This window comes from Doryrhamphus excisus, chromosome 22 (genome assembly GCF_030265055.1).
Source record: "Doryrhamphus excisus isolate RoL2022-K1 chromosome 22, RoL_Dexc_1.0, whole genome shotgun sequence".
Classification (NCBI taxonomy): Eukaryota; Metazoa; Chordata; class Actinopteri; order Syngnathiformes; family Syngnathidae; genus Doryrhamphus; species Doryrhamphus excisus.
In genome coordinates this window covers 7,467,944-7,481,825 of record NC_080487.1, presented here as the reverse complement: position 1 = coordinate 7,481,825, position 13,882 = coordinate 7,467,944, and the positions used below count along the sequence as shown (strand labels likewise).

At 46.4% G+C, this 13,882-nt stretch overlaps 1 protein-coding gene across 5 annotated transcripts in view; it reads left to right on the top strand.

The window, feature by feature from the left end:
• The window catches only part of chd7 (chromodomain helicase DNA binding protein 7), a 58,707-nt gene that overhangs the window by 2,731 nt on the left and 42,094 nt on the right, over positions 1–13,882 (top strand). For 3 of the 5 annotated variants that reach the window (XM_058062264.1, XM_058062259.1, XM_058062263.1), the window contains exons 2-3: positions 11,285–12,796; positions 12,874–13,166. In XM_058062264.1, the coding sequence (XP_057918247.1) occupies positions 11,395–12,796; positions 12,874–13,166 (1,695 nt within the window). In that variant the 5' untranslated portion in view covers positions 11,285–11,394. Of the gene's footprint in view, positions 1–5,367; positions 5,509–5,634; positions 5,779–11,284; positions 12,797–12,873; positions 13,167–13,882 lie in introns of all 5 variants that reach the window. The other 2 variants (XM_058062262.1, XM_058062261.1) reach the window with 2 other exon arrangements.

Below are 13,882 nucleotides of genomic sequence, written 5' to 3'. Positions count from 1 at the left end.
TATCAACCAGTTTCGGGGCTAAATGATGATGTCAGACATTTGCGTAATCACATTTCCGCACAGGACTGCAACCTATCTATGGTGCTGGGCAGCGTTTAACAAGCGATTCATGAAGTTGCATAACATGCAAAATAGGAAATATGCTCAGTAAAATATACTCGGTCATGATAAAGCTTGGCTGAATTCCCATTTGACAACACTGGCAACTTTCTTTCACCCCAAACAGTGTTATTTTGGCCTTTCTCCCAAAGTGTTGCTTTGTTTGGGTGTGGAGTGATGCAGTATACGGACTATGTCACATCATATATTGTACAATAACAGACAGTATACCAAAATTAGGGCTTTTGTAAGTAGTTTTAACTCTGTTGTCAAAAATTGCCGTTTCCCCACAGGACTGCCATCTATCTGTGGATTTTCAGTCTAATTAGCATAATTGGCTACCACAACTGTATCTTTTTAGAGCTTATTTACCAGCATCACACTTACATACATGAACACTGCACCATAGGTAAAGCTTTCTTTACTTGGTAGTAGTAGTACTGTGATTTTTTTTTACGGGCTATCGGCACATGGACAGAATATAACTAAAATATAAAAGGATAAAAAACAAAAGTACCGAAATTATGAGAAGAACATCTAGTGTGGTTACGTGTGTGACTCGGGCGAGATGAGTATTTAGTAGATTTAGTAGCAATGTATGCAGAGGCCGACATTCTTTTAGAAAAGTTACTTTCCTCCCAATATATACAATTTGAGACACGCTAAGGTCCACATCACCAACCCTAATTTCAATTTAAACATTTGTCTGAATTATGAATTTATTCCCATATCTATTTAGTCTTTAATCGTTTCGCAACAACCATTTTCCAACTTTATTCATTCTGTTTGTTTCTTATAATAATTGTATTAAAAACTTAGAAGTTTCGCAGGCAGCCATTGTTCACCTACGGCCCCCGGGCCACATTTTAGACACCCCTTTTCAGTGTTTCCCACAGAGCTCCAAGCTGTTTGTGGTGCTGGGTTGTGGTGGTTGTGTAATGAGCATGCTTTGTCATGTAAATGTTTGTACTGTATGCTGCAGGAGAGGGATAATATCTTGTGTGGGAGACAAGTACAGGAAAGCAAAGCAAACATGTTTGCAAATCCAAAGGACTGTTCTCCTGCAACGTATCCCTCTGTCTTGCAGCCTACATGTACACAAGAAGCACTACTGTGAGGCACAGCGCCACCTTCTGTATGAAAGGGGAAGGGTCTGCAGAAGGGTAGAGGGGCCCGCCACAGCTACATGAAAGCATGGGAAGGGCTGATCTTGGCCTAAAAAGCGTGGCATGGTGCTGGCTGTTGAACCATTTGTTCTTGAATGCCTCATATGTGCCCTACTAAAGTGATATTACTTTTCCTCATAATGTTATGACTTTGTTCTCCTCAAATGGACTGTTTTCTCTTTCCTATATTATTGTCCTCAAATTCCAACTTTTTTTCTTATAATATTCCAAGCACTAATTCTGACTGTCATGTAATATTTTCACTTCTCATATTATAATTTTTTTTCCTGCAACCAAAGTTAAAAAAATGCCAACTTTGTGAGCATATGTGAACAATGTGAGGATAAGCGGTAGAAAATGAATGAATGGATATACGATTATATATCCCCATATTTTTTCCACAAAGGGAATATAGACAAATTAAACCCAAATATTAAAATAAATACTTACATGAGGATTTCTTTTATATTTTAAAGCTTCATACAAGATTCACATTAAAAAATAGCATATAAAATAGTCGCTACAATAAAGTGGACCATTCTTTTCTAAATAGACAGGGTCAAATATATTTTTTATAACAAACCTTTAACTATGCTCAAATCCAAGAACGAAATATGGAGTGCCTCGTTCAAGAGGACATTTTAAAATGTCAATGTGGTGTTTAGAAGACACAATCATGTCCTTATTTTGTGGCAGGAACACTGTGTCGACTGCATCAAGCTTATTAGCTGCTGTCTAACTTCCTTCTACATTTGTGCTAGCGCTCGTGCTAAATAATTGGGACGTAAAAAATTTGCTGGACATTGCGAGTTCATGGTTTTCAGAAGGTTTTTTTATTGCGTTTTTTTCCACTGTTTCCACTAGGACCATATCCTGTATTAGCAATGTGACAGGTCTTTAGTAGCATGTAGGCCTGCAGTGATTTATTCGGATAATTTGAATACCTCAATTACAAAAAGTAATCGAGGATTACCACGCGCTTCGATAAAATTGGCACTGGTCATATTTGAATCCGCTATGTTGTGTGGAGAATTGACTTGTTTGGTTGCGCTGTTCGTGCCATGACCGCCATTGTGATAATGTTTTACAGATTGCACATCATATATATATATATATATATATATATATATATATATATATATATATATATATATATATATATATATATATATAGCCCTAAACATAACCACCACTTACACCATTTAGAAATAAAACACTGGATTATCTAAATAATTCAACAAATTGGTCCTTCATTACTTAGTCAAATGGTAGATTTTATTTATTATTTCTCTCTTAAACCATCAAAAATATATTTTTTCCGATTGACAATTTCTATAGATTCCTAAAATATTCGCTAGATGCATCCCTAGTTACGTGTCTGTACAATTGAATTCCAAAAATTCACTGTAGAACTTCTCATACAGCATAAGCATTTCTTGACTTTTTATACCCCGTTCCATTTCTTGAAAGAAAAAGTCAGACTGGGGTTCCTCAAGGCGAGACGTCACCCAGCCAAGTATATCAAGTATTCACCACATTGGTTGGATTTCCACCTTTCTACCAGGGGTCCTCACTTGGTGGGTTGGGGCAGTTTAAGGAGTCTGACTTGTTGCCATGCCTTCGTACTGTATACAGTATATTTGTGGTCTCGTGTACTGCAGTTTTCATCTTTCATTTGAATTAGTGCTTATTTCCATGCATGCATGCAGTTATGACTTCATCCATTGCTCTATAATGCACTTTAGATGTCGTTACTGTATGTGCCTGTATGTTGCTGAGGTGATAAAATACAAGTGTACATACATGAAATGCTTCGATTAAAAAATGCTTGTCGGTACAAACTGGCCGCAGCTTAAATGTTTACATTGCTTTTGGTCAAACACAATGTTTGACAGCTAAGTCAGGGCTGGCCCCATCTGGCCTAAAAAAATCTCCCGTTTTCCCTCACAGAATAAATGTTTTACCCTCACCTTCTCCATCGCTGTTTCACACCTTTGCAAAGCCCGAGAAACTCCCACGAACGGCAGAAAGTCATTGGCTGTAAGAGAAGAGAGCCAGCCCTTGTTGGGGACGCCTAATGTCGGCTTTGAATGCTACATTGAGCACAGCCAGCCTCACTATGGAAGTATACGCCACATGCGTCACTTTCCCGACTAGATTAATAATCAAGGCTGCCATATTGGAAGTGAAAATGGTCAGTTTAGGAGATGACCACTTTCTCACCTGAGCCCTGCCCCCCCCGTTTTAGGTGTGCGCGTTCATGGTGTAGTTCATGTGTGATGGTGAGACATGTCATGAATGTGTGGTTGATTTGCCGCCACGGCAGTGAGGATGCGTAAGGTGGAGGACCGCCTCCTTCTGCACTGACCACGCCTTGCAGCTTGTTTGCCAAACACGCTTAGGCTGTTATCAGGAGAGTTGAAATCTTTATGGTAGGTCAGATGTTTATGCTTTATACGCTGTGGTGCAACCCCAATGAAAAGCAGATGCCCATTGGCGCGGACAGCCTTTTAGTCCCCGTGTTTGTTTCAGTGGCCATTTTGTCATCTATTGCTCCATCAAAAGCCACCCACTCATGCACACTCATCTTATGCTCTCTTTATTCTCATCATTAGCATCTCTTGGTCCCTCCCCGCCCCTCCCCATCCTCTCATTTCCAACCCAAAGGTTAGTGGGGGTCTTAAACACCATGGTGACATTCAGAGCCGAGCGTCATCGCCACCCCTCTGATCTCTCCCTGTACCGCATCCTCCTCCTCCATCCCCTGCCATGGCACCATCTTTCTCCTGCAGGGAAGGCCTTCTGGACCAAGTGCTGTACCTGAAAGAGAGGCTGTCTTTAGTAGAGCTGCTGTGCGTGTGACATGTCAAGTACATCTCATAAGCCGTACGTGCACACGCCTTTTAATCTAACCTTGACCTCTACCAGTACGGAGTAGTCTGAGGCAAAGACATACAAGGTTATTTTGGGAATATACGGCCAAAGCCGTCTCCTCGACCCCATGCCCATCACCCCCACCGTGTCTCCTTGGCTGATACACAGTGCTGATAGAAGGTGAAGAGCTGCTGGCCTATTGATGAGTGGGGCGGGGGCAAGGGCCGTCACGGCAGCAGTGGGTTAAAGAGATCATGCTTGAAGTGATGCAACTGGAGATTGTTGCGATTGGCCAGTAAAAATAGCTCATGTCTGTGGAGCATACTGTATGTAGACAAAGATGGTAGTTGGTTGGTAGCATGAAGAATATCCCTCTGGTCTGAGGTGGTGGGCCAGCTTCACTGCCTTGTTGTGTGGGGGTGTCACGAGACGATACACAACATTGGGCTGCCAGAACAAGATGAGTCAAGATTCTAGCATTACTTCTAAGAAAATATATATTCTACTATTTTACTACATTAATCACTTCTGCACTGTGTGTATGCTAGTAGCCCCGCCTCCACCCACCCAGCCAAAGTACAAAACAGACTGAGAAAGGGCTCACTCCATTCATGTCATTGTTCTATGGAATAAACGTGCAAAGGTGTTTAACAATGCACAGAATGAATCCTCTTCCTTCCTGTTTGGAGGCAGTGGCACATGGCAATATTTTGATTATAAGCTTCATTTTCATTTATTAGCGTCCCAGGCCGAGACCTATTTTGGTCTGCTATTGCCTAACCTGGCATCCACCCTCCTTGTGACCCAAATTGACTGCCATCCATCATAGACCAGTACACACCAGTACCTGAGGTTATTGAAACACAACAGCACCAAAGCCACCAACCGAGGAGCCGTGCCCCATCGGTGTTTGGTACAGGTTCCAGTACACATGTAGTACCGCACCACCACCGCTGCCACAGCGGTGGCCTACTTCTTCATGTACAGCATGCACGTCTGCCTCTGTCGTCTGGGCCGGCCTGTGGTTTTGCTTCCTCATGGTAAGGGAACAGATTAGACAAATACAGCCCTTTCCTACGAACACCCCCCCCCCCTCCAAAAAAAAAATCACTCACACACACACACACACACACACTATCCATTAACGAGGCAGCCATGTGTAAAATAACCAGATTTTCTCTTGCCTCACTGCTTCTCTTTCTTCTCCTGCTCCCTTGACCCCCCCCAGCAAACCCTCCCCCTCTTCCCGCTTGCTTCCTTCCGGGCCTTAAATCCCAGCCCCAAACACACAGCCCAGCATCCCCTCACTCCAGCATAATTACAGCCATTGCTATCCAACCCCGGCACGGCGCCCTCCTTTGGAACAAAGGTATCAATTATAACCCAAGTGGTAACGGGAGATGGGTGGGCGCACGCTCGCACGTGTGTCTCGTTGGGTTGGATGTACCGAGCGGTCGCTGTGGTCTTTGACTGGCGTTTTGTTTGTGCGTTCCAGTCTCAGAGGAAACATGGTGTTGACATGGCAGAGCGTTCCTGTAGCAGAGCCCTCGAGCTGCGTACACTCCTGATGGCACGGATGCTGGTCCTGCAAGGGGGTGTCTACCTACACGGCAGCAGTCCCTACCTTCATTTTGAACAGGTCAAACTTGGCGGGATGCTTCTAAACTCTTGGATTTCTGAAATATGAAATCCGCTTTTGCTGTGGGCCAGTTTGCCTTTACGGTTACCCTGAGTAGACACCACAAACGTATCATCACTAGGGGGTCACGGCATCTCTCAAGATGAAAATGTGATGAATTTCTCTGTCAGGAATAAATGTCTCCATATAAATTGGTTGCATGATGAATGGAAATGAATTGTGTAATTTTGCCCGCCTCCGTGTAGTATTGGCACGTGCATGGATGTCTGCTTTCCTCATTGCTCACCCCCACAAGGGGCAGGAGGAGGGTTCACTCTCTGCGTTGGTTCAGCAACAGAGTCAGAGTCAGACCTCTTGTCAGTTGTGCAATCTCTGTGCGGCGAGGCAGGTCAGCAAGGGAGCCCCAGCGTCCCATCAGCAAGTAACAGGAAACTTCAAGTGTTGATCATTTTTTGATCAGAACACAATACTCACTGCGGTCCTGGACACTGCACATTTTTTACAGTTAAAATATCAATATAAAGGTGCCAAAATGTGAACATCTAGCAAAGATTGAACATTGCAGCCTTGGTGTTTGTGAGGAGCTGGTAATGGGGGGGGGGGATTATCCATCTCATCACCATTGTTTTCTGACAATACACAGCTGTACACTACACGCCACTTTTTACATGACAATGGCTTTACAATGAAACTGGTTTGATGTCATATCAACAAACCAGAAGGGGAGGCTAGCGAATAGTGAGGCTTCATTCATTTGACAATAGCAAGCCAGCATGCTAATGTTAACAGCAGGCTAGTATTGACCCCCATAATTGTGCTCAAGGGTCCATGCAGGTCTCCCTTGAGCCAGAGTCTTCCTTTGTAATGGCCTCGGATTTGCAATGAATTTCGGTGGAGTTCGGACAAGTATGGCATTGTGGTATTAAACACACCCTGGCAAGCTGACACAGTGGTGGCGGTAGCACAAACCTTGTCCGACTCCTCAAAAGAGGTCACCACTCTCCTCCGACCACTGCCACTCCCTCCTTGGTCTTTCTTTTGGTGTATGTAGTCCTTATTTAATGGCTGAGGTTTATTTGTTGAAAAGACCAAAAAATCATTACATCTGCACAGTTTCTGTAACAGTTTCTGTTACAAATGTCTGAGGCACTCTTTCAGATGTCCAAATGGACAAGGGACAGCAGGTTTCCACTGGTATCCATGTATCGTTGCGTTTCCCATTGTTAGAGTTGCAATGCAATGTAAAAACATTGGAGGTCAGACCTGACCTTTTTCCAGGTAAGCCTCCATTATTAAAACTGTTCGCCCCCTCACACCAGCAAGCTGTTGGAGGTTGGACCGAAAAAAGACTCTGAAATCCAAACCATGACATTGAAAGCATGACGATGGAAAAGCAAAGCTCCAATAAAACCCTGAAGCAGTGGAAAAGGGGCAGGAGTCATACTTAATTGACTCAGGCTGGCAAGGCTTGAGGAAGTTCAGCTGCAGTTGATGCCTTCATCCAAGTTGCTTCCTTCTTTGTCTTGGCATTGAACATGTGTCAACCAGCATACGTACGTAGGTCTGAAATCGTGATGGACACATGTGGGTCATGGCACGGCACCATGCCATGCACACTCCTGCGCACAATGTCATAGAATGCCTGGAAGCCAATCACTTCTGATTTTTCATAACACATTTTATGCTAAATACAAGGTGTGTGTGTGTGTGTGAGTGCTGGGGGGAGGGTTTACAGGATCAATGGCCAAGTACACCCTTTTTGTACCTGGCTCATAAGTTGTGATTTAGATAAGCCACACATTTTGTTGCATATGCTTTGAGCGTTTTCCAGTCTGGCATTGGTTGCTACTGTACAGTATGTGCATTCCTTTTTGCTCTCGCTCATAAACACATTATAATGGGACTCGTCACTAGCTCGTCATTACAACTCTGTACTCTAGGTGTTGCCACACTGGAACTGGGGAATGTTGAAAAAGATTTGCCTCCACATTACCCGAGTATAGTAAACTTGTACCCCTTCTTTCAAAGTCCATTTTCATTTTTTAGAATTCAGTTTTTTTGTATTTTCAGGCCCTCATTTCCACATTCTCAGAATTATGTATGGATGCATGACACTTGTTTTTAGACAGACATGGGGCAAACGGCGCTCTTATTTTGAAGGACGGTCACAGAGGTATGAGTGTAATATATATTTATAGTTGTAGTATCTTGCTGTATTTTGATTATTTAAAACACACCCCAAACTTCTTTTCTCGGCACATTGACACATAGTTATGCTAGTTCTGTCAACAACAACAGCAGCGACAACGCTTACGATGTCCGCTCTCCTTGGGGTGGCTGTGTCTTCCAGCACAAGACCTGCGCTCCAGTCCTCAGATTAATAGAAATGCTGATGGCAAACCAGCATCTTGAGTCTTTGTAGCCCAGATGGAGAGCTCGGTATCCACTCTGAGACTAGCGATAAGTGAGGTGTCGTCTTAGCTAGTATCAGTGCGCCTAGGAAAGAAGTTTGGGTAGTGTTTTAAGTCATCAAAATAGGGCTAGATACTGCAACTATTATGTGTCATCAGTGTACGTGTTGATAGCATGGATATCAAACCATGCAACGTTGTTAGAAGTTTCTTTTTAGAGGGCTTCATAGTGGAAATAGGTGTATCCCAATAACAGCATTGTAAGCTAGCTCATATTAACTCATTTTCTAAGAATGTTAGAATGCACAGAAAGGGGAAATAAATGTATTCATGTTTCACGTGAGGATTGGGAATGATGATTCCGAGCATCTTTAAAGGCAGTAAATGGTAGTCTGCAGTAAGACTTAGGCTAGCGAGGCATAAGAATATCTCAAATATACAGTATAATGTTTATTTAGAGCACACATGCAGTACGTGCATAATAAAGGCCTGGTAATGATTTTCAGATTGTCAGTGAATGCAACCTGCTGTGGTTGAATGGGAATGAGGAAGTGTGGTATTAGTCTGTAACGTAGCCACGTGGCTTGACATGATGGCGCATGCATCAATGATGCCAAAACTTTGACCTGGTCTACCCCCACCTTGGTTGAACACTGGGGACTTCTGTTGGCAAATAAGACATTATATTCCCACATCCATGTCTGCGTAAGCCAGAAAGTGAGGACGTGGGTGGGCCATTGGTTGGTTAGACGCTTTACTTGGACACTGATTGGCCAAAATGTGCGAGGAAGTTGTGGGGATTGGACTAAGGATGGTCTGAATGATGCAACCTAGACGATAACTAAGCCCCATTCACACCCCTAGCCCCACAAATAGAAAGACTGGGATGTGCACTGTCACCCCACTTTTACCAAGAAATGATTCAGTCAGCCCAGTGTAGCGTTCCAGCAGCCTTACCGCCCCAGATATGCATCACCATGATTGCTGGAGGGTGAGGTGTGCCCAAGGCCTCATCCTTTGATGAGATTTGGCAGCTAATGCGGTACACTGACCGTTCACCTAATTCTGTCCCCAGTGACAGCTGGCCTTCATGCGCACGTGGTAGAGGGAGCTCTGCCAGGAGGGAACTGGAGTCAAATGGTAGAAGAAGTCTGATGGGATGACTCCTTGGTTATGTTGGACATGTTTGGTTGTCCACATGGAAACCTTTATTAGTTTTGGTGAGTTGAGATCAACTGTGGAGGATTAGTGAATACTTGGATCCAGACAGGAAGGGATGTCTGTGGTGAAAAGTAGGGATCGACCGATATGTTTTTTTTTCGGGCCGATACCGATGATTTTTCCATCACCCTTAGCCGATGGCCGATTTTGCTTGGGCTGATATTTGTGGCCGATACTGCTTTTGCTCCCTCAATTTACATGAAAAAATGACAATGATAAATATTACAGGCCTCAAGTTTAAACAAGTATTTATTTAAATGTAAACACTGAACACAGTAGGATTCACTTTAATATTTTATCTAAAACTACGAAAGCTAAGTTTTTTTTATCCCCCCGCCTCCACACACAAACGCATCACACTGACACAATTTAGTACAATATATAAAACATTTCTCTCATCATTAAAGTTGGTGTTGTGCACGCTAAAGACCTCTGATAGCAGACATTGCTGCTCCTATCCGTTCTCTGTGTGTGCGCGCATGCTCGGAGAGAGTGCACACACATAACACGACATGCATTTAACCTCAGCCAGGCGTTGGCTGAATGAAACTCCTCCAAACACCATAGGACTGAATTGCCAAGGTTGCCATTAAAGCGGTGTTGGTAACAGCTGTACATATTAGCCTCCAACTACATCAACAGCTCCCTAATTCCAACGGTAGGCACTTTTAAAGATGAAGCATTCAGCAGCATTCCTGGTTTTCACACCCACAAACTAAACTATATTTTCAAGCACGTATATTGCATGCACTTGGCGTTCATGTTTCTTGTTTCAACGCAGGTGGCAATATTTCAACTAAGTTTAACTGTTAGAGGATAATTAAAAGTTGAACACGTCCCCTTGTTGTGATTCACCACTGTTGAAGTGTGGGAGGGGTACCGCGACTGCGTGTGTTGTAGGGTCCTCCGGCAACACAAAGCTGCCCGGCAGATGCCTGTTTGTGAATCATGTGGCGGAAAATTGCGTATCAGCTGATACCGATTCAAGTAAAGAAAGCAAATACCGGCCCGATGTATCGGTCGATCCTTAGTGAAAAGGATGGTAAACACAAGGCACACCTACATGTGGCGCTGTAAACACACACACGGACGGAACCAAGCGACACACTAAACCACATGCACATAAGTCCGCCGTCTTGCGCTTTCCAAGGCTGATCTAGACTTACTTCTAGCAGCCATTGGTAAGACAAGACAAGACAACACAAGAAGGTATCTGTTGAACGTGGTCATGCCGTCATCAACAGTCCTGTTTCAGGACAACAAAGCACCATGACCACGAGGATGATGGCTGCTCAGATGTCTGATGTTCGGCTCCTTTGCCATCACTGGAGCACGACACCCAATGTGACGCTCCACACATTCTTAATGACACCCGACAGCCTATATTATAGAAATAATTACAAAGACTCAAAATAGTCCAAATGTCAAATCCTAGGCACAAAACTACATTCATTCATTTTCTACCGCTTATCCTCACGAGGGTCAAGGGTGCTGGAGCCTATCCCAGCTGTCTGCGGGTGAGAGGCGGGGTACACCCTGGACTGGTGGTCAGCCAATCACAGGGCACATATAGACAAACAACCATTCACACTCACATTCATACCTATGGACAATTTGGAGTGGCCAATTAACTTAGCATGTTTTTGGAATGTGGGAGGAAACCGCAGTACCATGCATGCACGGGGGGAGAACATGCAAACTCCATACAGAGATGGCCGAGGGTGGGATTGAACTGCTGTGAGGTCTGTGCGCTAACCACTCGGCCGCCGTGCAGCACAAAACTACATTTCAATCAAAGTCTAATGATTAAAGCAACTTTTCCTATCCTGTTGCTCTCCCCTAAATGTTGTCCTTTTCCCCCCGTCTCTCTCTAGGAATCTTAACGATGGAATAGCAAGATAGCAGCTAGCTGTCAAACTCTTTGCGGCACCAGAGAACTCCTTCCACCCACTGCCCCTGCTTCTGTGGGGGGCCCCCGCCCACCATGGCGGACCCAGGGATGTTGAGTTTATTTGGGGACGATGCGGGGCTGTTCTCAGATGGATTAGATGGTTTAGGAGACTGTTTTCCTCAACAGCCTACCACTGGCCAATCCAACACTCTAGCCCAGCCGCCTAACCCCCCCCTCAACCACGAACACCAGGGAAACCGGGGTTACCACCAGGGGATGCTCCTTGGTTCTGGGTCCGCACAGCCCAAACTGGGCCAAATGTATGACCACAACACCTACACGGGCTATGACCAGGCCGGTGCTCCTGGGGGAAGAATGATGTCTCAGAACGGTCCCAGCCAGGGGCCACCAAATATGAACCCAACCATGAACGGCATGGCTTCCCACTACCATAACAACCCTGCTAACTCTAGTAACACCCACCATGGGTATCCGGGTGACACAGGAGGAGGAGCATCGGGGGGTGGGGTTTGGGCCCAGCAGCACCAAAGCAGGTCAGCATATCAACAGGCTGCAACGCAAGCAGGGAGCGGCCCCAACCAGATGGGTGCTTTCCAAATGTCTCAAAGCAACTATGGCAGGATGCAAGGCCAACCCGCATCCAATGCAGCTCGCATCAGCCAACACTACCCCACACAGAGCCTGTCAGCCCCCCCTGCACAGGACCCCTCTCACTACATGGGACATGTTGGAATGGTGGGGGGTCAAATGAGACACCCGCAGCCGCAAAGCCAGGGTTACACCAACATGAGCCACACACCTCGATTCCCACATTCTCCCTCGCGGCAGCCTCCACACCAACATCAGCAAGGAATGGCTGGCTTTGGGGGTGCCCAGTACCCTGGCTATCAGCCCCAGTATGGCGCCATGGGCTCTGGGATCGGCCAGGGCGCCAATACTAATGTCGCCAGCAACACCAGTCCTCCGATGGGACCGGGACAACTTGGCCAAAGGTTTAACCAGGGATCAGGCCCAGCTTCTGGGCAACAGGGGCAGCGATACCCCCCTGGACCACCCCACCAGACACACTCTGTCCCCATGCAGCCGCAGGCGGCAGGGCAGCAGAGCCAGCCTATGCACCCACTCAGCCACTCCCAGCCCCCAACTCAGTCCCAGTCCCACCTTGCACCCCCAGCTCAGGGAACCTACCCCTCCCCCTCACCACTGTCCCCCATGCGGGTTCTGGGAACCCCGACGCCTCCACCCCAACAGGGCAGGCCTCCTAGTGCAGGCTTAACAGAGGTCACAGGGTACACAGCCCTGCAGTCTGCACCTAATGCCATCTCTCATCCTCAGAGACCCCCCCAAACCTCACTGTCTGCTCCACATGCCCAACACCAGCAGACCCACCCCAATGCCGGGCAGATGTATCCCGGCATGGGGCCGCAACGTGGTCCCCATATGGGCCCCAGTCGGCCTCAGCTCCAGCCACAAGGTAAACAAAGTATTGATTTACTAACCTCCCCTTCTACATTATCTGCCTATTTCTCGAACTAACCTTCATGTTTACAGGGCCTCACGAAGCCCCTGTCGGTCAGGGCGGGGATCCTCATCTTCTTCATTCCCAGCAGCAAGCCTCCAGGAGCGGCCAGCCCGTGCAGCCTTCTCCCATGGCTTTCCAGGGTCCATCTGTTAGCCAGCATGGAGCGCTTCCCCTCAGCCAGCACGCTCACCTGTCCCCCCACCCCTTACAAGGCACACCCCCTCCCCCCAACCAGGCCTCCCACCAGTGGGTGCCGCCGCCGTCTGCCGCCCAACCTCTCTCGTCCCCCCCCAGCACCCCACAGAAAGTGCCTCATATGCAGGTGAGTCTCCATGGAAGTCATGGTTGTTTTCTGTGTGGGCGGGGTCATTGCTATGTTTGGCGTCTAAAGGAAGTGTGCAGTGTTTGTGTACATGACATTTGAGAAGACTGTGGGGCCCAGTGTGTGTTTGTGTGTGTGTGTGTCCATATTAGTGTCTTTCTCCTCTTTTGTGGCAGCTTTGGACCACGTGTGTGGTTCTGCTAGTGTGTGTGTGTGTGTGTGTGTGTGTGTTGGGGGGTGGGGGCAGGAGAATATGGATTTCTGCAGCTGTTTGTTTCCCAAGATGGGTATGCAACACCCACACAAACTACCACACACACGCATACAGGCGCCACCAGCATAATCTCCCACTTCAACCCCCCCCACCGTCTTTAGAGGAAACCTCCCTTCCTGTCTCTGCCCCCTCCCTGTCTCCTCTCTTTCCGCTCTCTCTCCATGTCCCTTTCCCGGTCTTCCTTATTCGAGGGTGTCATCTCTTCCTGAATGTATGTAGCCAGATGTTCAGAGAGATGTGAGAGGAAGAAAAATGAGAGGTGGGGAGGATGTGGGACCCCAAGAGAGCGCATCGGGGCTCCATGGTGAAGTAGCCGTAAATGACTGGAGGGTGTGGTGGGAATATGGTTGCCGTCTCCAGTGGTGACATCCCATGTTTGTTGCTGTGGGTGCCTCATACCCTCTGCTTGTGTAGTAGCTGAAAGCCTCCTTTCTCCGCTGAC